Source organism: Eleutherodactylus coqui, chromosome 5, assembly GCF_035609145.1.
Source record: "Eleutherodactylus coqui strain aEleCoq1 chromosome 5, aEleCoq1.hap1, whole genome shotgun sequence".
Classification (NCBI taxonomy): Eukaryota; Metazoa; Chordata; class Amphibia; order Anura; family Eleutherodactylidae; genus Eleutherodactylus; species Eleutherodactylus coqui.
Window position 1 is genome coordinate 3650014 of NC_089841.1, and position 20123 is coordinate 3670136.

A 20123-nucleotide genomic window follows, 5' to 3' on the forward strand; every position below is an offset into this window, starting at 1 on the left:
GGCCAAATAAATTACCCCACTATACAGCACTGACAACTGGGCATTCACTGCAGACACAGAACGGTATAAATAAGTATGGAATTATTTGCGTACACTTTCACGGTGAGAGCGGTATTTTAATGCACACTCCAGGCAGAAAAAAAATTATTATGGATCGCTGCAAAAAGGCCTAGCTGCGTACAACTAAAATGCAAGCACTACAACTCCCAGCAGCCACCCAGTAAAATGCAGACAGTCAGAGGTAGCCCTAAGAAGGACCGTTGGGGTTTTTGAAGACAGGATCCTACACTACCACTTTCCCTATATCAGCAGCAGCACTTTCCCTATACTCTGTATAATTGACTGCAGACTGAGAACGCTATAGCTGTAATGGCCTGCACAGCTTGAGATTAAAAAAAAAAAAAAAAAAAATTGTGCAAAACTGCTCCCAGCAGCCACAACAGTAATGCACACGGTCGGATGTGGCCCTGAGAAGGACCGTTGGGGTTCTTGAAGACAGGAACCTACACTAACACTTTCCCTATAGCAGCAGCACTTTCCCTGATCTCTCCCAGTGTGTGTCTGAGGCGAGCCGCGGACGGGACTGCCCTCACCAGCTGTTAATGGAAGCTGGGACCCAGACCAGGAATTATGAACACAGTCTTCAAAGTTATGATTCATTTTAAAACTAACAAGACTTGACTAATAAATTGCAGATTTATTCTAAAAAAAAAAAAAAAAGACCAGCACTGCAAATATATATAAGTATACAAGAATATACAGAAAAGGATGCTACAATGGAGTAAAGGTTATACAGGCAATCACACAATTAGTATTTTAAAATACACAGGAAGAAAATAAAAGAAAGATATTGGGCATGTCCAATTCCTGGTCATGCGAAGTCACTAAAGCAATGGCAAAGTCCTTACACTGGTGTGTATCTCCATAAGTCTGACAATTTGAATAAGGAGCCCACTTAGTTTTTAAAGCCTCTGCAGAACCACACCCCGCCGGCCTTTTTCTGCTGCCATCAAGGCAGTTTGGTTTTATGCGGGGAAGATCTGTAGGAAACCCCAATTTAATATTTTGGCCATATTTTCATTGGAGGTGCTCCAATGGGCAAGATACGGCCATAATCTTTACCAGGAATTTACTAGAGAAGAGCGAGCATACTCGCTAAGGACAAATACTTGATTCAGGTGCCGGCAGGAAAGAGCGTGGGGGAGATCTCTCTCCCCTTCCCCCCGCTCCCTTCTGCTTACTCCCGCAACAAACCGCTCACTCCCGCCGGCACCCAAATCTTTTCTCACGAGCGGGCATGTACTCAAAAAGGACAATACTTGCTCTAGTATTTGTCTCTAGAATTTACCAATCCAAAGATACTAAGCATAATGGTGTACAGATGCTCGGCTACGCCTATAGGCAATACTGGGGTTTGCACAGGGATGAGAGTAACTGCGCCTGGTCAGCAGCATCCTCTCATTCTGAAAACGTATCTGACATTGAGCTGGGGCCTACAAGTGACCGATAATCTCCAATAATAAATTCTCCATTGAAATGGACACTAGCAGTCATTGTGCCAGAATGTCTGCGAGAAATATCCGAGGTGTCCTCACCAGCAGGGGAGTAATTAGTATCTACCTTATTGCCATCATGATCAAAAGACTTCTTAAAGAAGAATGCATATCAGGGATGTGAGGGGAGGAAGGATAGACAAGGGGTGAGGATGCCAGCTCAACTTTTCTAGTGTCCTGATAATCTTAATTCACATTTCTTCCTATATGACTTCTCTCATGTCTATGAAGATTTGATTTATTGGAAAAACATTTCCCACATTCTGAACATGAATACGGCTTTTCCCCTGTGTGAAGTTTCTTATGTATAACAAGAGTTGATTTATGAGTAAAACATTTCCCACATTCTGAACATGCATACGGCTTCTGTCCTGTGTGAAGTTTCTTATGTTGAACAAGAGTTGATTTAACTTGGAAACATTTCCCACATTCTGAACATGAATATGGCCTCTCTCCTGTGTGAACTCTCTCATGTGTAACAAGGTGTGTTTGCTGAATAAAACATTTCCCGCATTCTGAACATGAATATGGCTTCTCTCCTGTGTGACTTCTCTGATGTCTAACAAGATGTGCTTGCTGAGTAAAACATTTCCTGCATTCTGAACATGAATACGGCTTCTCTTTTGTGTGAATTCTCTCATGTATAACAAGATCTGATTTCTGGGTAAAACATTTCCCACATTCTGAACATGAATACGGCTTCTCTCTTGTGTGAATTCTCTCATGTATAACTTGCTGTGATTTATGAGGAAAACATTTTCCACATACTGAACATACATACGGCTTCTCTCCTGTATGAATTCTCTCATGTCTAACTAGCTGTAATTTAAGAGGAAAACATTTCCCACATTCTGGACATGAGTATGGCTTCTCTCCTGTATGAATTCTCTCATGTACGACGAGATGCGATTTCCGAAGAAAACATTTCCCACATTCTGTACATGAATACGGCTTGTCTCCTGTGTGAATTTTCTTATGTATAACAAGAGTTGATTTATCTGTAAAACATTTGCCACATTCTGAACATGAATATGGCTTCTCTCCGGTATGAATTCTAACATGTAGAACAAGATGTGCTTGCTGAGTAAAACATTTCCCACACTCTGAACATGAATATGACTTCTCTCCTGTGTGAAGTTTCTTATGTTGAACAAGATTTGATTTAACTTGAAAACTCTTGCCACATTCTGCACATGAATAGGGCTTCTCTCCTGTGTGAAATCTCTCATGTATAAATAGCTGTGATTTATAAGGAAAACATTTCCCGCATACTGAACATGAATACGGTTTCTCTCCTGTGTGAGCTCTTTGATATTGAACATCCTTTCTGTGACTTTTCTCCTGCTTATCAGGCTGTGATGAATCGGAAGACAGGCGTTGTAGAAGAGGATCAGATGGCAGATCAGTGCAGTAAAGGGTTGAGGGTAGATCTGGGATAATGACCTGCTTTTCATATGTATCCAGTGAGATACCACCATCCTTTGAAGATATGAGATATCCCTCTGAGCTTCTGGTACAATTATCTGACAAAAAATACAGATTTTATTATTTTTGAATACAGCTTTTAACACCACATGATGTATATATCTGTCATGCATCAGCAAGGGGTTATACAGCAGGCTGGGGAACTGAGCACGCTCCATAACTGGGGGCTACAAGTGGTTTCATATAGCTGACAGCAGTCAGAATTGAAATGTAGTAGAAAAAAGATCCGCATGTGCTTCTTCGGGATAACGCCAGGGAAGACGTCTCCGTGCAATCACAGATTTACTTTATTGAAATGCTGTGCAACGCGCTTTGTTGCTTTAAACTGCAACTTTATTAAGCACAAACTTAAATTAAAACCGTCTCCTTATATAGTAATGCACTTACATGAAATAGCAGCGTTCCCGACCGGTACTACTTCAGGATACGTCATTAGATCTTTACTATTTATCTCTATTTTCATTGTGGTCCATAGCAGCTCTGTCCTGACGTGTTTAAGCAGTCAGAATTGATGGGGAGTAAAATTATCACTGCTTGTGGCTGTTTTTTAAATTCAGTGGACAATGTGACCACATCCTCTATGCAGTTAGCCGAAGGGACTCTTTGGACACCTATAGGAAACACACCCATGTGATTGTGGGATGCCAATAGGTTGCTTGGCAGATTAGGGCCAATTGAACACTCCCAAGCCTGCCATAGTATAGCTTAATAGACAGACAATAAACTTACAGTGTACTGCAATACAGAAGCAATGCAGTATATTGTACAAACCATCGAATGATCACAGGTTCAGGTCCCCCAGAGGAACGAAGAAAAGTGAAATATTATCGGTTATAAAAAAAATGTTTAAAAAAAACTGCATTAAAAGATAAGGGAAAGGAGAAAAGGGAAGACAAAGGAAACCTTTAGATCTAGATGTGGCACTGCTAAAGCAGGTTGGTCTCACACATTAACAGGTCATAAAGCACATCCCAAGGCATTACAGATTTTCTGTAGTTTCGAATGCGAGTATAAAGTGCAGTACAGTATTCCATCCCTAGATGACACATGACAATACAGTAGGCTACTCTTCCCTGCATCTACAGAAACCCTCCAATCCCACAGCCGGCAGGGCTCCTGTCTATTACTCCATAGATAAATAAATCACTGGTCTACAAAAAAGAAAAAACTGTTTTTCTGTTACAAGAACAAAACACACCGTTTCTGGAAGACAATTCTTCCCTGAATCCAGATCTCATTTCAGAATGTCTGTATCAGCCTCGGTTTTCATGTGATAATGGTGTTTGTAAATGCTTGCCTCGGCGTATGCAGCTATTATACGTATCTGGCAAAGTGACGCGCTTCTGCTACAAGAGTTACAAAAAAACGGTGTCAGTTCACAAGGAAATCAAAGATATAAGCAACACAAGACTAAGAGAAGTGAAGGAACACACCTAACCAGATTTCCTTCTTGATTTCCTGCGGGACTCTGCTCCGCGAACGTCTCTCCGTAAGGTCCAGGAGTCGTCGGACAACATTGCGGCATTCCATTCGCCTTGATAATGATTTTCCATTTGAGAAATGTCCTGGTGGAACTGTTCTCCATGTTCATCACTAACGGCGCCAAGGTTATCCAGGAAGAAGCTCAAGAAATGTATTTTTAGTGCCATGTTAGATCCCATACGGTGGTATGATCTCAGTATGTGTGTGTGGGGGGTGCTATTACTATGGGGGCCACTGTGTGTGTGTGGGGGGCTGCTATTACTATGGGACGTTACATCCCATACGGTGGTATGATCTCAGTATGTGTGTGGGGGGTGCTATTACTATGGGGCCCATACGGTGGTATGATCTCAGTATGTGTGTGGGGGGTGCTATTACTATGGGGCCCATACGGTGGTATGATCTCAGTATGTGTGTGGGGGGTGCTATTACTATGGAGTGTTATGTTCCATACAGTGGTATGATCTCAGTATGTGTGTGGGGGGTGTTATTACTACGGGAGCCACTATGTGTGGGGGTGCTATTACTAGGGGGCCACTATGTTTGGGGGGGTGCTATTACTATGGGGGCCACTATGTATGGGGCTGCTATTACTATGGGGTGTTACATCCCATACGGTGGTATGATCTCAGTATGTGTGTGGGGGGTGCTATTACTATGGGGCCCATACGGTGGTATGATCTCAGTATGTGTGTGGGGGGTGCTATTACTATGGGGCCCATATGGTGGTATGATCTCAGTATGTGTGTGTGGGATGCTATTACTATGGGGCCCATATGGTGGTATGATCTCAGTATGTGTGTGGGGGGTGCTATTACTATGGGGCCCATATGGTGGTAGGATCTCAGTATGTGGGTGTGGGGGGTGCTATTACTATGGGGCCCATATGGTGGTAGGATCTCAGTATGTGGGTGTGGGGGGTGCTATTACTATGGGGCCCATATGGTGGTATGATCTCAGTATGTGTGTGGGGGGTGCTATTACTATGGGGCCCATATGGTGGTATGATCTCAGTATGTGGGTGTGGGGGGTGCTATTACTATGGGGCCCATATGGTGGTATGATCTCAGTATGTGTGTGGGGGGTGCTATTACTATGGGGCCCATATGGTGGTATGATCTCAGTATGTGTGTGGGGGGTGCTATTACTATGGGGCCCATATGGTGGTATGATCTCAGTATGTGTGTGTGGGATGCTATTACTATGGGGCCCATATGGTGGTAGGATCTCAGTATGTGTGTGGGGGGTGCTATTACTATGGGGCCCATATGGTGGTATGATCTCAGTATGTGTGTGGGGAGGGTGCTATTACTATGGGGCCCATATGGTGGTATGATCTCAGTATGTGTGTGGGGGGTGCTATTACTATGGGGCCCATATGGTGGTATGATCTCAGTATGTGTGTGGGGAGGGTGCTATTACTATGGGGCCCATATGGTGGTATGATCTCAGTATGTGTGTGGGGGGTGCTATTACTATGGGGCCCATATGGTGGTATGATCTCAGTATGTGTGTGGGAGGTGCTATTACTATGGGGCCTATATGGTGGTATGATCTCAGTATGTGTGTGTGGGATGCTATTACTATGGGGCCCATACGGTGGTATGATCTCAGTATGTGTGTGGGGGGTGCTATTACTATGGGGCCCATATGGTGGTATGATCTCAGTATGTGTGTGGGGAGGGTGCTATTACTATGGGGTGTTACATCCCATACGGTGGTATGATCTCAGTATGTGTGTGGGGGGGTGCTATTACTATGGGGCCCATATGGTGGTATGATCTCAGTATGTGTGTGGGGGGGTGCTATTACTATGGGGCCCATATGGTGGTATGATCTCAGTATGTGGGTGTGGGGGGTGCTATTACTATGGGGGCCACTATGTGTGGGGGGTGCTATTACTATGGGGGCCATATGGTGGTATGATCTCAGTATGTGGGTGTGGGGGGGTGCTATTACTATGGGGCCCATATGGTGGTATGATCTCAGTATGTGGGTGTGGGGGGTGCTATTACTATGGGGGCCACTATGTGTGGGGGGTGCTATTACTATGGGACGTTGCATCCCATACGGTGGTATGATCTCAGTATGTGTGTGTGGGGCTGCTATTACTATGGGGGCTGCTGTTTGTGTGTGTGTGTGTGGGGGGGGTGCTATTACTTTGGAGTGTTATGTTCCATACAGTGGTATGATCTCAGTATGTGTGTGGGGGGTGTTATTACTACGGGGGCCACTATGTGTGGGGGTGCTATTACTACGGGAGCCACTATGTATGGGGGGTGCTATTACTATGGGGGCTACTATGTGTGGGGGTGCTATTACTATGGGGCCTATACGGTGGTATGATCTCAGTATGTGTATGTGGGGGGTGCTATTACTATGGGGGCTGCTGTGTGTGTGTGTGGGGGGGGTGCTATTACTATGGGGGCTGCTGTGTGTGTGTGTGTGGGGGGGTGCTATTACTATGGGGGCTGCTGTGTGTGTGTGTGGGGGGGGTGCTATTACTATTGGGGCTGCTGTGTGTGTGTGTGGGGGGGTGCTATTACTATGGGGGCTGCTGTGTGTGAGGGGGGGGGCTATTACTATGGAGTGTTATGTTCCATACAGTGGTATGATTTCAGTATGTGTGTGGGGGGTGTTATTACTACGGGAGCCACTATGTGTGGGGGTGCTATTACTACGGGGGCCACTATGTATGGGGGGTGCTATTACTATGGGGGCTACTATGTATGGGAGGTGCTATTACTATGGGGCCCATACGGTGGTATGATCTCAGTATGTGTGTGTGGGGGGTGCTATTACTATGGGGGCCATACGGTGGTATGATCTCAGTATGTGTGTGTGGGGGGTGCTATTACTATGGGGGCCATACGGTGGTATGATCTCAGTATGTGTGTGTGGGGGGTGCTATTACTATGGGGGCCATACGGTGGTATGATCTCAGTATGTGTATGTGGGGGGTGCTATTACTATGGGGGCCACTGTGTGTGTGTGTGGGGCTACTATTACTATGGAACGTTACATCCCATACGGTGGTATGATGTCAGTATGTGTGTGTGGGGGTGCTATTACTATGGGACGTTACATCCCATACGGTGGTATGATCTCAGTATGTGTGTGGGGGAGGTGCTATTACAATGGGGGCCACTATGTATGGGGGGTGCTATTACTATGGGGCCCATATGGTGGTATGATCTCAGTATGTGTGTGGGGGAGGTGCTATTACAATGGGGGCCACTATGTATGGGGGGTGCTATTACTATGGGGCCCATACGGTGGTATGATGTCAGTATGTGTGTGTGGGGGGTGCTATTACTATGGGGCCCATACGGTGGTATGATGTCAGTATGTGTGTGTGGGGGGTGCTATTACTATGGGGGCCACTGTGTGTGTGTGGGGCTGCTATTACTATGGGACGTTGCATTCCATATGGTGGTATGAGCTCAGTTTGTGTGTGTGGGGGGTGCTATTACAATGGGGGCCACTATGTATGGGGGGTGCTATTACTATGGGGCCCATACAGTGGTATGATCTCAGTATGTGGGTGTGGGGGGGGTGCTATTACTATGGGACCCATATGGTGGTATGATCTCAGTATGTGTGTGTGGGGGGTGCTATTACTATGGGACGTTGCATCCCATATGGTGGTATGATCTCAGTATGTGTGTGTGGGGGGTGCCATTACAATGGCGGCCACTATGTATGGGGGGTGCTATTACTATAGGGGCCATATGGTGGTATGATCTCAGTAGTTCATGTACAATATCACAATATTTCTCTGCCTTATTGTTGCCTAAAAGGTTCTTGCCGACACTTGGAAGACAGCCATGCCTTTTATTCAACATCGTTCAACATATCAAGGAAATTTGCCATTACTTCCCTAATTAGCGGTCCTACAAATATTCCTTAATTTTTGCTTCACTGATCCCTGGGAACTTCCCCCACAAGTCCATGAGGCCAGGGGATGTTTTGTCCATGACTTTTACACAGTTTTTGATGAGACCCAATGTAATGTGGAGCGGAGGCAGATACACATTTTTGGGGTCACCAAGAGGAATGTTGACCCCATTCTTCTCTCCAGGCAGCAGTTCATTCCCAGCAGGCCATGTTTTCCCACAGTAGTGTTTTTTCTGTCTCTGCTGTCCCACTCGCATAGAAGGCAGCAGTGCTTTGTATAACTGAGCTGCAGGCCGAGCGGAATCGCAAAAACCTTGGGATCTCCACCTATACGCCATTTGTATTTCTCATATTGGACAAGTGGGAGGAGCTGTTTGAAGTTCTCATATGTCTCCTTCAGGTTAACGGCATGAGCAATCCGAACTGAAGGAAATTCTTATTATGAAGAAGTCCTGCTTTCAGGCTAACTTTGCTGGAGTCTATGAACAAGCGCCACTCATTTACATTGAAATGATGGACAAGAGTCCCCATAACGGATTCGATATTACACAAGGCCATGTCACCTTCCTTGGAGACACGTTCAAAAAAAATAGCACGTCGGTCACGAAAAAAACTTACTTGCTCATTGTGAGAAAAAAAAATTCCATCCTTTCAGTCTGGAACCTAAAAGCTCAGCCCGTTGCTTCAAAAAATTTAAATCACGAACAAGATCGCTGAGACCCCATTGAGTCACAAAGTGGGGCTCATGTGATTCCCAGGGGTCCTGAGATGTTGGGTCGGTCTGCATGTCCCCTTCTATGTCTTCTGCATGGTCGTCACTGTATTCACCTTCACTCACGTTCTCAGGAGGCGCTGCTAGTGGCAGTTCTTCACTGTGACATACCGGGCTTATAGCAGATGGGAAGTCAGGATATTGCACAGTTTTCGGGATTTTCGAGGTGATTCCAACAGTCTGTTGTGTGATCTGTTGGTTCCCTCTGAATCATGGGCACAGCAGAGGGCATGTGACGTGCTCCTCTTAACCAGCCTGTCAGGAGTGTAACACATATCAAACAGCACATGTGGGGAGCCCATCTGCGGTCCGGTCCACCAACCTTACACCCACAATATAGTTCGCAGCACTTTTTATACAAGAGGATTAAAGGGGTTGTCCCGCAAAACAAAGTGGGTCTATACACTTCTGTATGGCCATATTAATGCACTTTGTAATATACATTGTGCATTAATTATGAGCCATACAGAAGTTATTCACTTACCTGCTCCGTTGCTGGCGTCCTCGTCTCCATGGTGCCGTCTAATTTTCAGCGTCTAATCGCCCGATTAGACGCGCTTGCGCAGTCTGGTCTTCTTTTCTGAATGGGGCCGCTCGTGCCGGAGAGCGGCTCCTCGTAGCTCCGCCCCGTGCCGATTCCAGCCAATCAGGAGGCTGGAATCGGCAATGGACCGCACAGAAGACCTGCGGTCCACCGAGGGTGAAGATCCCGGCGGCCATCTTCACAAGGTAAGTAAGAAGTCACCGGAGCCCGGGGATTCAGGTAAGCACTATCCGTTTTTTTTTTTAACCCCTGCATCGGGTTTGTCTCGCGCCGAACGGGGGGGGGGCTATTGAAAAAAAAAAAAACCTGTTTCGGCGCGGGACAACCCCTTTAAGTTTCCGTTTTTGCGATTTCAGAGTAAACTGTCCACAGATATAATGAAAAGAATCAGGGCTGCTTACAGCGGTACGAGGCATTTCGTCTGAACTGACACAAAACACAAACCGTCACTAGCGTAGTACTACGAGCCGTCACTTCCAACAGCAGTTGTTGACTGAACTGTCAATGCTGAGATGCCGGTGGCAGCTCACGCAACAGAAGAGGTTTGTACATGACTCATGGCCAATGTCGCCAGCCCCCCTTCTTTCCTGGTGGTGGCTTTCTATACTAAGGGTTTTGTATTATAATTCCCAGTCTATTTCAATGGTTTTTCAACAATAACAGTTGCTGAATTAAATTAAGCCACAGCTGAATACCAAAGTGCAGCGTTTTCAAGGATTTCTATAAAAAGGGTTGTCACAAGAAAACTGAGCCCGATAGGCAAAAAGTGATTTCATTTTTGAATTCAGCACCTATGACCTAGCTAAGAACCATTCACATTCTTTGTAACAAAGAGGCTGTTTACCAGTGATATGTCCTCCACCCCAAGGTAGCATTGCTGGTGATTTACAGAGTGAATCCTAGAATGGCAGAGTTGGAAGGACCTCCGGGGTCATCGGATCCCCCTGCTCAGTGCAGGGTCAGTAAATCATCCCAGACAGGTGTCTGTCCAGCCTCTGAACACTTCCATTGAAGGAGAACTCCCCACCTCCCGTGGCAACCTGTTCCACTCATTGATCCCCTCACTGTCTAATATCTAATCTGTGTCTCCTCCCTTTCAGTTTCATCCGTTCTAGTCTTTCCTTGTGCAGATGAGAATAGGGCTGATCCCTCTGCACTGTGACAGCCCTTCAGATATTTGTAGACAGCTATTAAGTCTCCTCTCAGCCTTCTCTTCTGCTAAACATTCCCAGATCCTTTACCCGTTCCTCATAGGACATGATTTGCAGACCGCTCACCATCTTGGTAACTCTTCTCTGAACTTGCTCCAGTTTGTCTATGTCTTTTTTAAAGTGGGGTGCCCAGAACTGGACCCAGTATTCCAGATGAGGTCTGACTAAGGAGGAGTAGAGGGGGATAATGACCTCACATGATCTAGACTCTATGCTTCTTTTAACCCCTTAGCTCTACACGAAGTACAGTTATGTCCCGCAGGTTCGGTGTAAGTATGCAGGGTGATCGCAGGTTGATCTCGCACCATACAATGTGGGTGTTGGCGTTTTTTTACAGTTGGCACCCACCTGGAACAGCTTCGATAAGCAGCACCGCTTATCAGAACAGTTAACCCTTTAAATACCTCTATCATTTCTGACAGCAGCATTTAAATGCCCCCTGATCGATGTTTAGGGTCCCGCACTGCCCCCGCAATAAGATCACGGTCTGCTGTGTAGTTGTCATGGGAGCTGGGGGCCTTCTGAAAGGCCCCAGGGCAGCCTTTGCAGATTACCTGTCAGATTGTGGTAGAATGTAATGCTGTGGCATTACATCATACTGTAGGAGCGATCAAAGCATCACAGGTTCCTGTTCCCTCTGCGGACTACAAAAAAACCCCAATATAAATCACTTATAAATAAAGGTCATAAAAGTTTAAACAAATTTACGGATGCAGAGATACCAAAAGTCCAATTGATCAATGTAACGCATTATTTACCCCGCGTGGTGAACATCACCAGAAAGGAAAAAACCCTCCAGAATGGCGCTTTTTTGGTCATCCGGTCTCCAATAAAAGAAAAATAAAAAGAAAGGGATCAAAAAGTCGTATGTACTCCAAAATGGTACGAATAGAAACTACAGGACGTCTCACAAAAAATAGACCCCCGCACAACTATGTGGGGAAACGATCGCTCTAACTGCTGCATCCAACTTATCACGACAGAGTCCGATCATTCTAGCGAGGCTGCGAGTGTGGAGTCGCCAGACTACAGGTGGGTTTTATGGGGTCCTGCCACATGCAGGCCGAAAGCACAAATCACCCCCTGATCAAGTCTAATGCACTACCGCACTCTACAGTGCCGCTCACATACACACACTCGCTGCCACCACCAACTTGCAAAGGTAAGCTGGAACCCAGACTATGTATCATGCACACAATCGCTCGGAGTTATGGTTCATTTTAAAACAGACAAGGCTTGACTAATAAATTGAAGGTTTATTCTTAAAAAGACCAGCCATACAAATATATATACATATACAAAGGATATATAAGGGTGTTACACAGGAGTATAAGGGTATACAGGAGAAGAAGCAGGAGTCAGCACCCATTCTGCCCAGGAACCAGTTCCAGGATCTCACAAAGGAAAACAATGAAGAGGTATATCAAGAAATGACTTTGCCCACAAAGAACAGTCTAGTGAGTACTGAGACTCCTCATGAATGGAGAAAAAGAAGTGTTGTTGTGAAGAGGGTTACTGACAGGTAAGCATATATTTGGAGGGCACCTTGCTTCCCTCATTAGAAGAGCTTTAAACTAGAAAAATATGGGAAGGGAAGTGAAAGTCAAAAATATACAGCTAATTAATACATCTGAGACCCTCGCTATTGAAGTGGAAAGAAAGAACAAAGACAAAAAATTCAGAAGGCAAGTAGAGGAACAAGAGACCCCGATCACAAACTAACATGTTCCTACACAAATGCACAGAGCATGGGAAACAAACAAGGATAATCGGAGCTACTAACACAGGAATGGATACGAGGCTTGTAGGATACAATGTATTTATAAGAAATAGACCTAATAAAAGGGGAGGAGGTGTTGTATGTTAGGAAAACATTCATCTCCACTGAGATTCAAGCTTCAGAGCTGGGAGTTCTGTAGAAACTGTTTGGGTAAGAATACAAGGAAAGAACAACAGAAAGGACACCATTGTAGGCATTTACTATAGGCCACCTGGACAAGCAGAAGACATGGAGGAACGCTTTCTACATCAGATGGCCAAGCTCTCAAAGAACCCCAACATAGTGATTCATGGGAGATTTTACCCATCCAGACATTTGTTGGGAATCTTTCAGGTAAAAGTAATGGATCCAACAGATTCTTATCCGCTCTTGCTGACAACTTTATCTTCCAGAAGGTAGAAGAGAAAACAAGGGGATCTGCTATCTTGGCCCTAATTCTTACCAACAGGGAGGAATGGTTGAGGGAGTAAGGGTGGCTGGGACCTAAGGAGGCAGTGATCATGATATCCTTGGATGCCGGATAAAAAGGGGAGGAAGACCTGAGAAGACTCAGACCTCAAGGATGGATTTCAGAAAGGCAGATTTCAATGAACTCAGAAGGAGGAGAGGAAGAATCCAATGGCTGGATGTTCTTAAGGACAGAAATGATCAAGAAGGTTGGGAAATATTGTGAAATGAGATTCTCAAAGCACAATCGTTACCAATCCCTAAAAGAAGGGAGAATGGGAAGCATTTAAAAAGACCCGGATGGATGAACACAGAACTTACCTGTTAAAAGGATAAAATATATATTTATGAAATGGAAAGAGGGGGACATATCTAAAGAAGAATATCATGGGGTCTGCAGAAACTGTAGGGCAAGTATCAGAAAAGATAAAGCTAATAATGAATGGAGGCTTGTAAGAGGCCAAAATCAATAAAAAAAGAATTGAGGGTCAAGGAAAAGAATAGCTAAGGATTCAATAGGACTTATACAGGATGATAAAGGTGAATTGATTAGGAAAGATGTTGAGAAGGAAGAACTTTTAAATTCCGATTTTGTATCTGTTTACTCTCAGAAAGTAGATGTAACATCAGCTGATCTCCCCTGTGCTATTGGTGGAATACAAGAATGCAGGACATCTATAAAACAGAGTGAAGGTGAGGGAACACTTAGCTAACTTACATGAATCCAAGTCTCCACGTCCACATGAATTACATCCTAGAATACTAAAGGACGCAGCGGAGATAATTGCTGAACCAATCGCCACAATTTTTGACAATTCCTAGAGCACAGGGAAAATCCGAGAAAATTTCAGAAGGGCAAATGTTGTTCCTAGCTTTAAAAAAGGGAAGAAGGTGGATCCAGGAAACTACAGCCCTGTGAGCCTGACTGCTATACAAGGAAAGATCTTTGAACAAAATTATTAAACAGCATGTATACAAGTACTTGGATGAGAATGGAGTAATTAACCAGAGCCAGCATGGGTTTGCAACAAACAAGTCATACCAGATGAATCTAATTTCCCTGTATGACAGAATCACCGACTGGGTTGATCAGGGAAATGCAATGGATATAGTATATCTTGACCTTAGTAAAGCATTTCACAAAGTATCTCATACCACCCTTATTGATGAAATGACCAAATCTGGGATTGACAAGGCAACTATTAGGTGGATTCAGAACTGGCTGAGTGATCGTCCTCAAAGAGTGGTCATAAATGGCTGCACATCCAAGTGGAAGAATGTATCAAGTGGGGAACCACAAGGCTCTGTCCTAGGCCCAGTGGTGGCCAACATTTTTATATATCTAGATAAGGAAATTAAGGGAAAACTGAACATATCTGCAGATAAGCTAGGAGGGATAGCTAACGCTAGAAAAGAGAAAGGACTCAAAAAAATCTAGAGTAGCTTGAACAGTGGTCGGCGACTAAAAGAATGGTATTTTATAAGGAAAAATGCAAAGTCCTACATCTGGGCAAGAAAAATGAAGAAAAGACACATACAGAATGGGAGGAATTGGACTAAGCAGCTATGTCTCCATGTTGTATATTCTGTCATCCGGGTCTATGTCCCCATGTTGTATATTCTGTCATCCGGGTCTATGTCTCCATGTTGTATATTCTGTTATCCGGGTCTATGTCTCCATGTTGTATATTCTGTCATCCGGGTCTATGTCTCCATGTTGTATATTCTGTCATCCGGGTCTATGTCTCCATGTTGTATATTCTGTCATCCGGGTCTATGTCTCCATGTTGTATATTCTGTCATCCGGGTCTATGTCTCCATGTTGTATATTCTGTTATCCGGGTCTATGTCTCCAGGTTGTTATTCTGTTATCCTGGTCTATGTCTCCATGTTGTATATTCTGTTTTCCGTCCCCATGTTGTATATTCTGTTTTCTGTCCCCATGTGGTATATTCTGTTTTCCGTCCCCATGTGGTATATTCTGTTTTCCGTCCCCATGTGGTATATTCTGTTATCCGGGTCTACGTCCCCATGTGGTATATTCTGTTATCTGCCTCTATGTCCCCATGTTGTATATTCTGTTATGCGGGTCTATGTCTCCATGTTGTATATTCTGTTATCCGGGTCTATGTCCCCATGTTGTACATTCTGTTATGCAGCTCTATATCTCCATGTTGTATATTCTGTTATCCGGGGTCTATGTCCCCATGTTGTATATTCTGTTATCCGTGTCTATGTCTCCATGTTGTATATTCTGTTATCCGGGTCTATGTCTCCATGTTGTATATTCTGTTATCCGGGTCTATGTCTCCATGTTGTATATTCTGTTATCCGGGTCTATGTCTCCATGTTGTATATTCTGTTATCCGGGTCTATGTCTCCATGTTGTATATTCTGTTATCCGGGTCTATGTCCCCATGTTGTATATTCTGTTATCCGTGTCTATGTCTCCATGTTGTATATTCTGTTATCCGGGTCTATGTCTCCATGTTGTATATTCTGTTATCCGGGTCTATGTCTCCATGTTGTATATTCTGTTATCCGGGTCTATGTCTCCATGTTGTATATTCTGTTATCCGGGTCTATGTCTCCATGTTGTATATTCTGTTGTCTGGGTCTAAGTCCCCATGTTGTATATTCTGTTGTCTGGGTCTAAGTCCCCATGTTGTATATTCTGTTATCCAGGGTCTATGTCCCCATGTTGTATATTCTGTTATCCAGGGTCTATGTCCCCATGTTGTATATTCTGTTATCCGGGTCTATGTCTCCATGTTGTATATTCTGTTATCCGGGTCTATGTCTCCATGTTGTATATTCTGTTATCCGGGTCTTTGTCTCCATGTTGTATATTCTGTTGTCTGGGTCTAAGTCCCCATGTTGTATATTCTGTTATCCAGGGTCTATGTCCCCATGTTGTATATTCTGTTATCCGGGTCTATGTCCCCATGTTGTATATTCTGTTATGCGGGTCTATGTCTCCATGTTGTATATTCTGTTATGCGGGTCTATGTCCCCATGTTGTATATTCTGTTATCCGGGTCTATGTCTCCATGTTGTATATTCTGTTATCCGGGGTCTATGTCTCCATGTTGTATATTCTGTTATCCGGGGTCTATGTCTCCATGTTGTATATTCTGTTATCTGCCTCTGTGTCTCCATGTTGTATATTCTGTTATCCGGGTCTATGTCTCCATGTTGTATATTCTGTTATCAGGGTCTATGTCTCCATGTCGTATATTCTGTTATTGGGATCTATGTCTCCATGTTGTATATTCTGTTATCTGCCTCTGTGTCTCCATGTTGTATATTCTGTTATCCGGGTCTATGTCTCCATGTTGTATATTCTGTTATCAGGGTCTATGTCTCCATGTCGTATATTCTGTTATCTGGGTCTATGTCCCCATGTCGTATATTCTGTTATCCGGGGTCTATGTCTCCATGTTGTATATTCTGTTATCCGGGTCTATGTCTCCATGTTGTATATTCTGTTATCCGGGTCTATGTCTCCATGTCGTATATTCTGTTATCTGGGTCTATGTCCCCATGTCGTATATTCTGTTATCCGGGTCTATGTCTCCATGTTGTATATTCTGTTATCCGGGTCTATGTCTTCATGCTGTATATTCTGTTATCCGGGTCTATGTCTCCATGTTGTATATTCTGTTATCCGGGTCTATGTCTCCATGTTGTATATTCTGTTATCCGGGTCTATGTCTCCATGTTGTATATTCTGTTATCCGGGTCTATGTCTCCATGTTGTATATTCTGTTATCTGCCTCTGTGTCCCCATGTTGTATATTCCGTTATCCAGGTCTATGTCTCAATGTTGTATATTCTGTTATCGGGGTCTATGTCTTCATGTTGTATATTCTGTTATCCGGGGTCTATGTCTTCATGTTGTATATTCTGTTATCCGGGGTCTATCTCTTCATCTTTGGTCATGTGATCGGCGCCCGTTACATGAGATCAAGAGTTGGTCAGTGTAAATGACCCTCAGTCCCAGAATTAGAGAACTACTCCCCCCCCCCCATCAGCACAGATATGATGTAATAAGTATTTCCCGCTCACATTGGTGTGCTCCACGCCCGCGCTGTAGATGTCATCATGTGTCATCGCCTACAACGGTCGGACATTTCATCCAGATTTAGTATAATGGGGGATATACAGCGGAGACTGACGGATCCCAGAGCTTACAGATCTACAGGAGTATCTGCAGCCGCTGACTGAGGAGAATCTGTGACTTCCCTGCTGTACTCAGTGGTTACTACTCACCTGCAGGAAGCTCCTCTTTACACCGCTGATCGCCCCTCACATTCCTCTCTGTAGCATTAATATTGGGCAGATCTTCATCCGGATACAAAAGCTGTGAGACAAATATGGTAAAAGTCAGCAGCCGGTTGGGGAAGTTGTGTGGGACGTCTTACAGGACTAAACAAGATCATTAATTACCATGAGGACCAGGACTGAGCCGACAGCAGTAGTCAGTCATGTCAGAGTGGATGCCCGTTAGGGTTCAATTAAAGGGATTCTGTCAGCAGGTTCATGCGGGTTGGCTTGGAGCTCTGAGTCGCGGAGGGGGCCGTGCTGGCTTCTCCCTCCTGCATCATGCAGATTGACAGCTTGCTCCCATTTCATGTACAGGTAAACAGCCATCACTCTGTATGCTGTTAGAGGCCGACATCGCCCCCTCCGTGACTCAGAGCTCCACTCCAAACTGCAAGAATCCCTTTAATTCAATAAATCTTTGTAGCTTTGTTTGATTCTACATATCAGGGGTCCGTACAGAGATCTCTGCCATCATCTATTATACCCAGGACTGTAACAACGTGCTGCTCTAATAACTATGTATAATATATATGGGGTTAGTACAGAGATCTTACCCATCATCTATTATACCCAGGACTGTAACAAGGGGGCGCTCTAATAATTATGTGAAAAAAATATATATATTTTATCTGTATCAGGGGCCAGTAAAGAGATTTCTCCCATTTTGCAACCACCCCTTACAGGTGATAGGGTTTCAGTAAAAAAGCTATGCGCTCGCGAAGATAGCAACAAGTCAAGCGGAGTTTAAACAATCTCCGTCCTGTGAGGGACGGAAAAAGAAAATGAAATAGAATAGAAAGGCACTTACTCAAAAGGAGGGGGGTGTATAAAACAAACTCCGCTTGACTTGTTGCTATCTTCGCGAGCGCATAGCTTTTTTACTGAAACCCTGCTGTCTGTTTTTATTGGGGGTTCACTCTCCTGGTGAGAGTCCCCCCTTATTGTCTTTGCAGCTCTCCTCCTTTACGGGGGATAGGAGATAAAGCACGCTTGGAGTCGGTGCAGTATCCGTTGGCGCTGTCTGATCCATTGTATATATATATACTCCTTACAGGTGATGGGCTCTAGGTGACCCCCAATGACTGATCCCCTGCTTACAGATGATGGGCTCTAGGTGACCCCCAATGACTGATCCCCTGCTTACAGATGATGGGCTCTAGGTGACCCCCAATGACTGATCCCCTCCTTACAGGTGACGGGCTCTAGGTGACCCCCAATGACTGATCCCCTGCTTACAGATGACGGGCTCTAGGTGACCCCCAATGACTGATCCCCTGCTTACAGATGATGGGCTCTAGGTGACCCCCAATGACTGATCCCCTGCTTACAGATGATGGGCTCTAGGTGACCCCCAATGACTGATCCCCTGCTTACAGATGATGGGCTCTAGGTGACCCCCAATGACTGATCCCCTGCTTACAGATGATGGGCTCTAGGTGACCCCCAATGACTGATCCCCTGCTTACAGATGATGGGCTCTAGGTGACATCCAATGACTGATCCCCTGCTTACAGATGATGGGCTCTAGGTGACCCCCAATGTGACTGATCCCCTGCTTACAGATGATGGGCTCCAGGTGACCCCCAATGACTGATCCCCTGCTTACAGATGATGGGCTCTAGGTGACATCCAATGACTGATCCCCTGCTTACAGATGATGGGCTCTAGGTGACCCCCAATGACTGATCCCCTGCTTACAGATGATGGCCTCTAGGTGACCCCCCAATGACTGATCCCCTGCTTACAGATGATGGGCTCTAGGTGACCCCCAATGACTGATCCCCTGCTTACAGATGATGGGCTCTAGGTGACATCCAATGACTGATCCCCTGCTTACAGATGATGGGCTCTAGGTGACCCCCAATGTGACTGATCCCCTGCTTACAGATGATGGGCTCCAGGTGACCCCCAATGACTGATCCCCTGCTTACAGATGATGGGCTCTAGGTGACATCCAATGACTGATCCCCTGCTTACAGATGATGGGCTCTAGGTGACCCCCAATGACTGATCCCCTGCTTACAGATGATGGGCTCTAGGTGACCCCCAATGACTGATCCCCTGCTTACAGATGATGGGCTCTAGGTGACCCCCAATGACTGATCCCCTGCTTACAGATGATGGGCTCTAGGTGACATCCAATGCCTGATCCCCTGCTTACAGATGATGGGCTCTAGGTGACCCCCAATGTGACTGATCCCCTGCTTACAGATGATGGGCTCCAGGTGACCCCCAATGACTGATCCCCTGCTTACAGATGATGGGCTCTAGGTGACATCCAATGACTGATCCCCTGCTTACAGATGATGGGCTCTAGGTGACCCCCAATGACTGATCCCCTGCTTACAGATGATGGCCTCTAGGTGACCCCCCAATGACTGATCCCCTCCTTATAGGTGACGGGCTCTAGGTGACCCCCAATGACTGATCCCCTGCTTACAGATGATGGGCTCTATGTGACCTCCAATGACTGATCCCCTCCTTACAGATGATGGGCTCTAGGTGACACCCAATGACTGATCCCCTGCTTATAGATGATGGGCTCTATGTGACCTCCAATGACTGATCCCCTCCTTACAGATGATGGGTTCTAGGTGGCCCCCAATGACTGATCCCCTCACACTGC

General features: G+C 45.2%; 1 protein-coding gene across 1 annotated transcript in view; it reads right to left on the bottom strand.

Moving 5' to 3' along the window:
* Positions 1-683: 683 nt before the first annotated feature.
* The window catches only part of LOC136627267 (zinc finger protein 304-like), a 218256-nt gene continuing 198816 nt past the window's right edge, over positions 684-20123 (bottom strand). The window contains exons 14-15 of the mRNA XM_066602237.1: positions 17444-17534; positions 684-3076 (exon numbers count right to left, since the gene is read on the bottom strand). Coding sequence (XP_066458334.1) covers positions 1740-3076; positions 17444-17534 — 1428 coding nt within the window. The 3' untranslated portion in view covers positions 684-1739. The remainder of the gene's footprint in view (positions 3077-17443; positions 17535-20123) is intronic.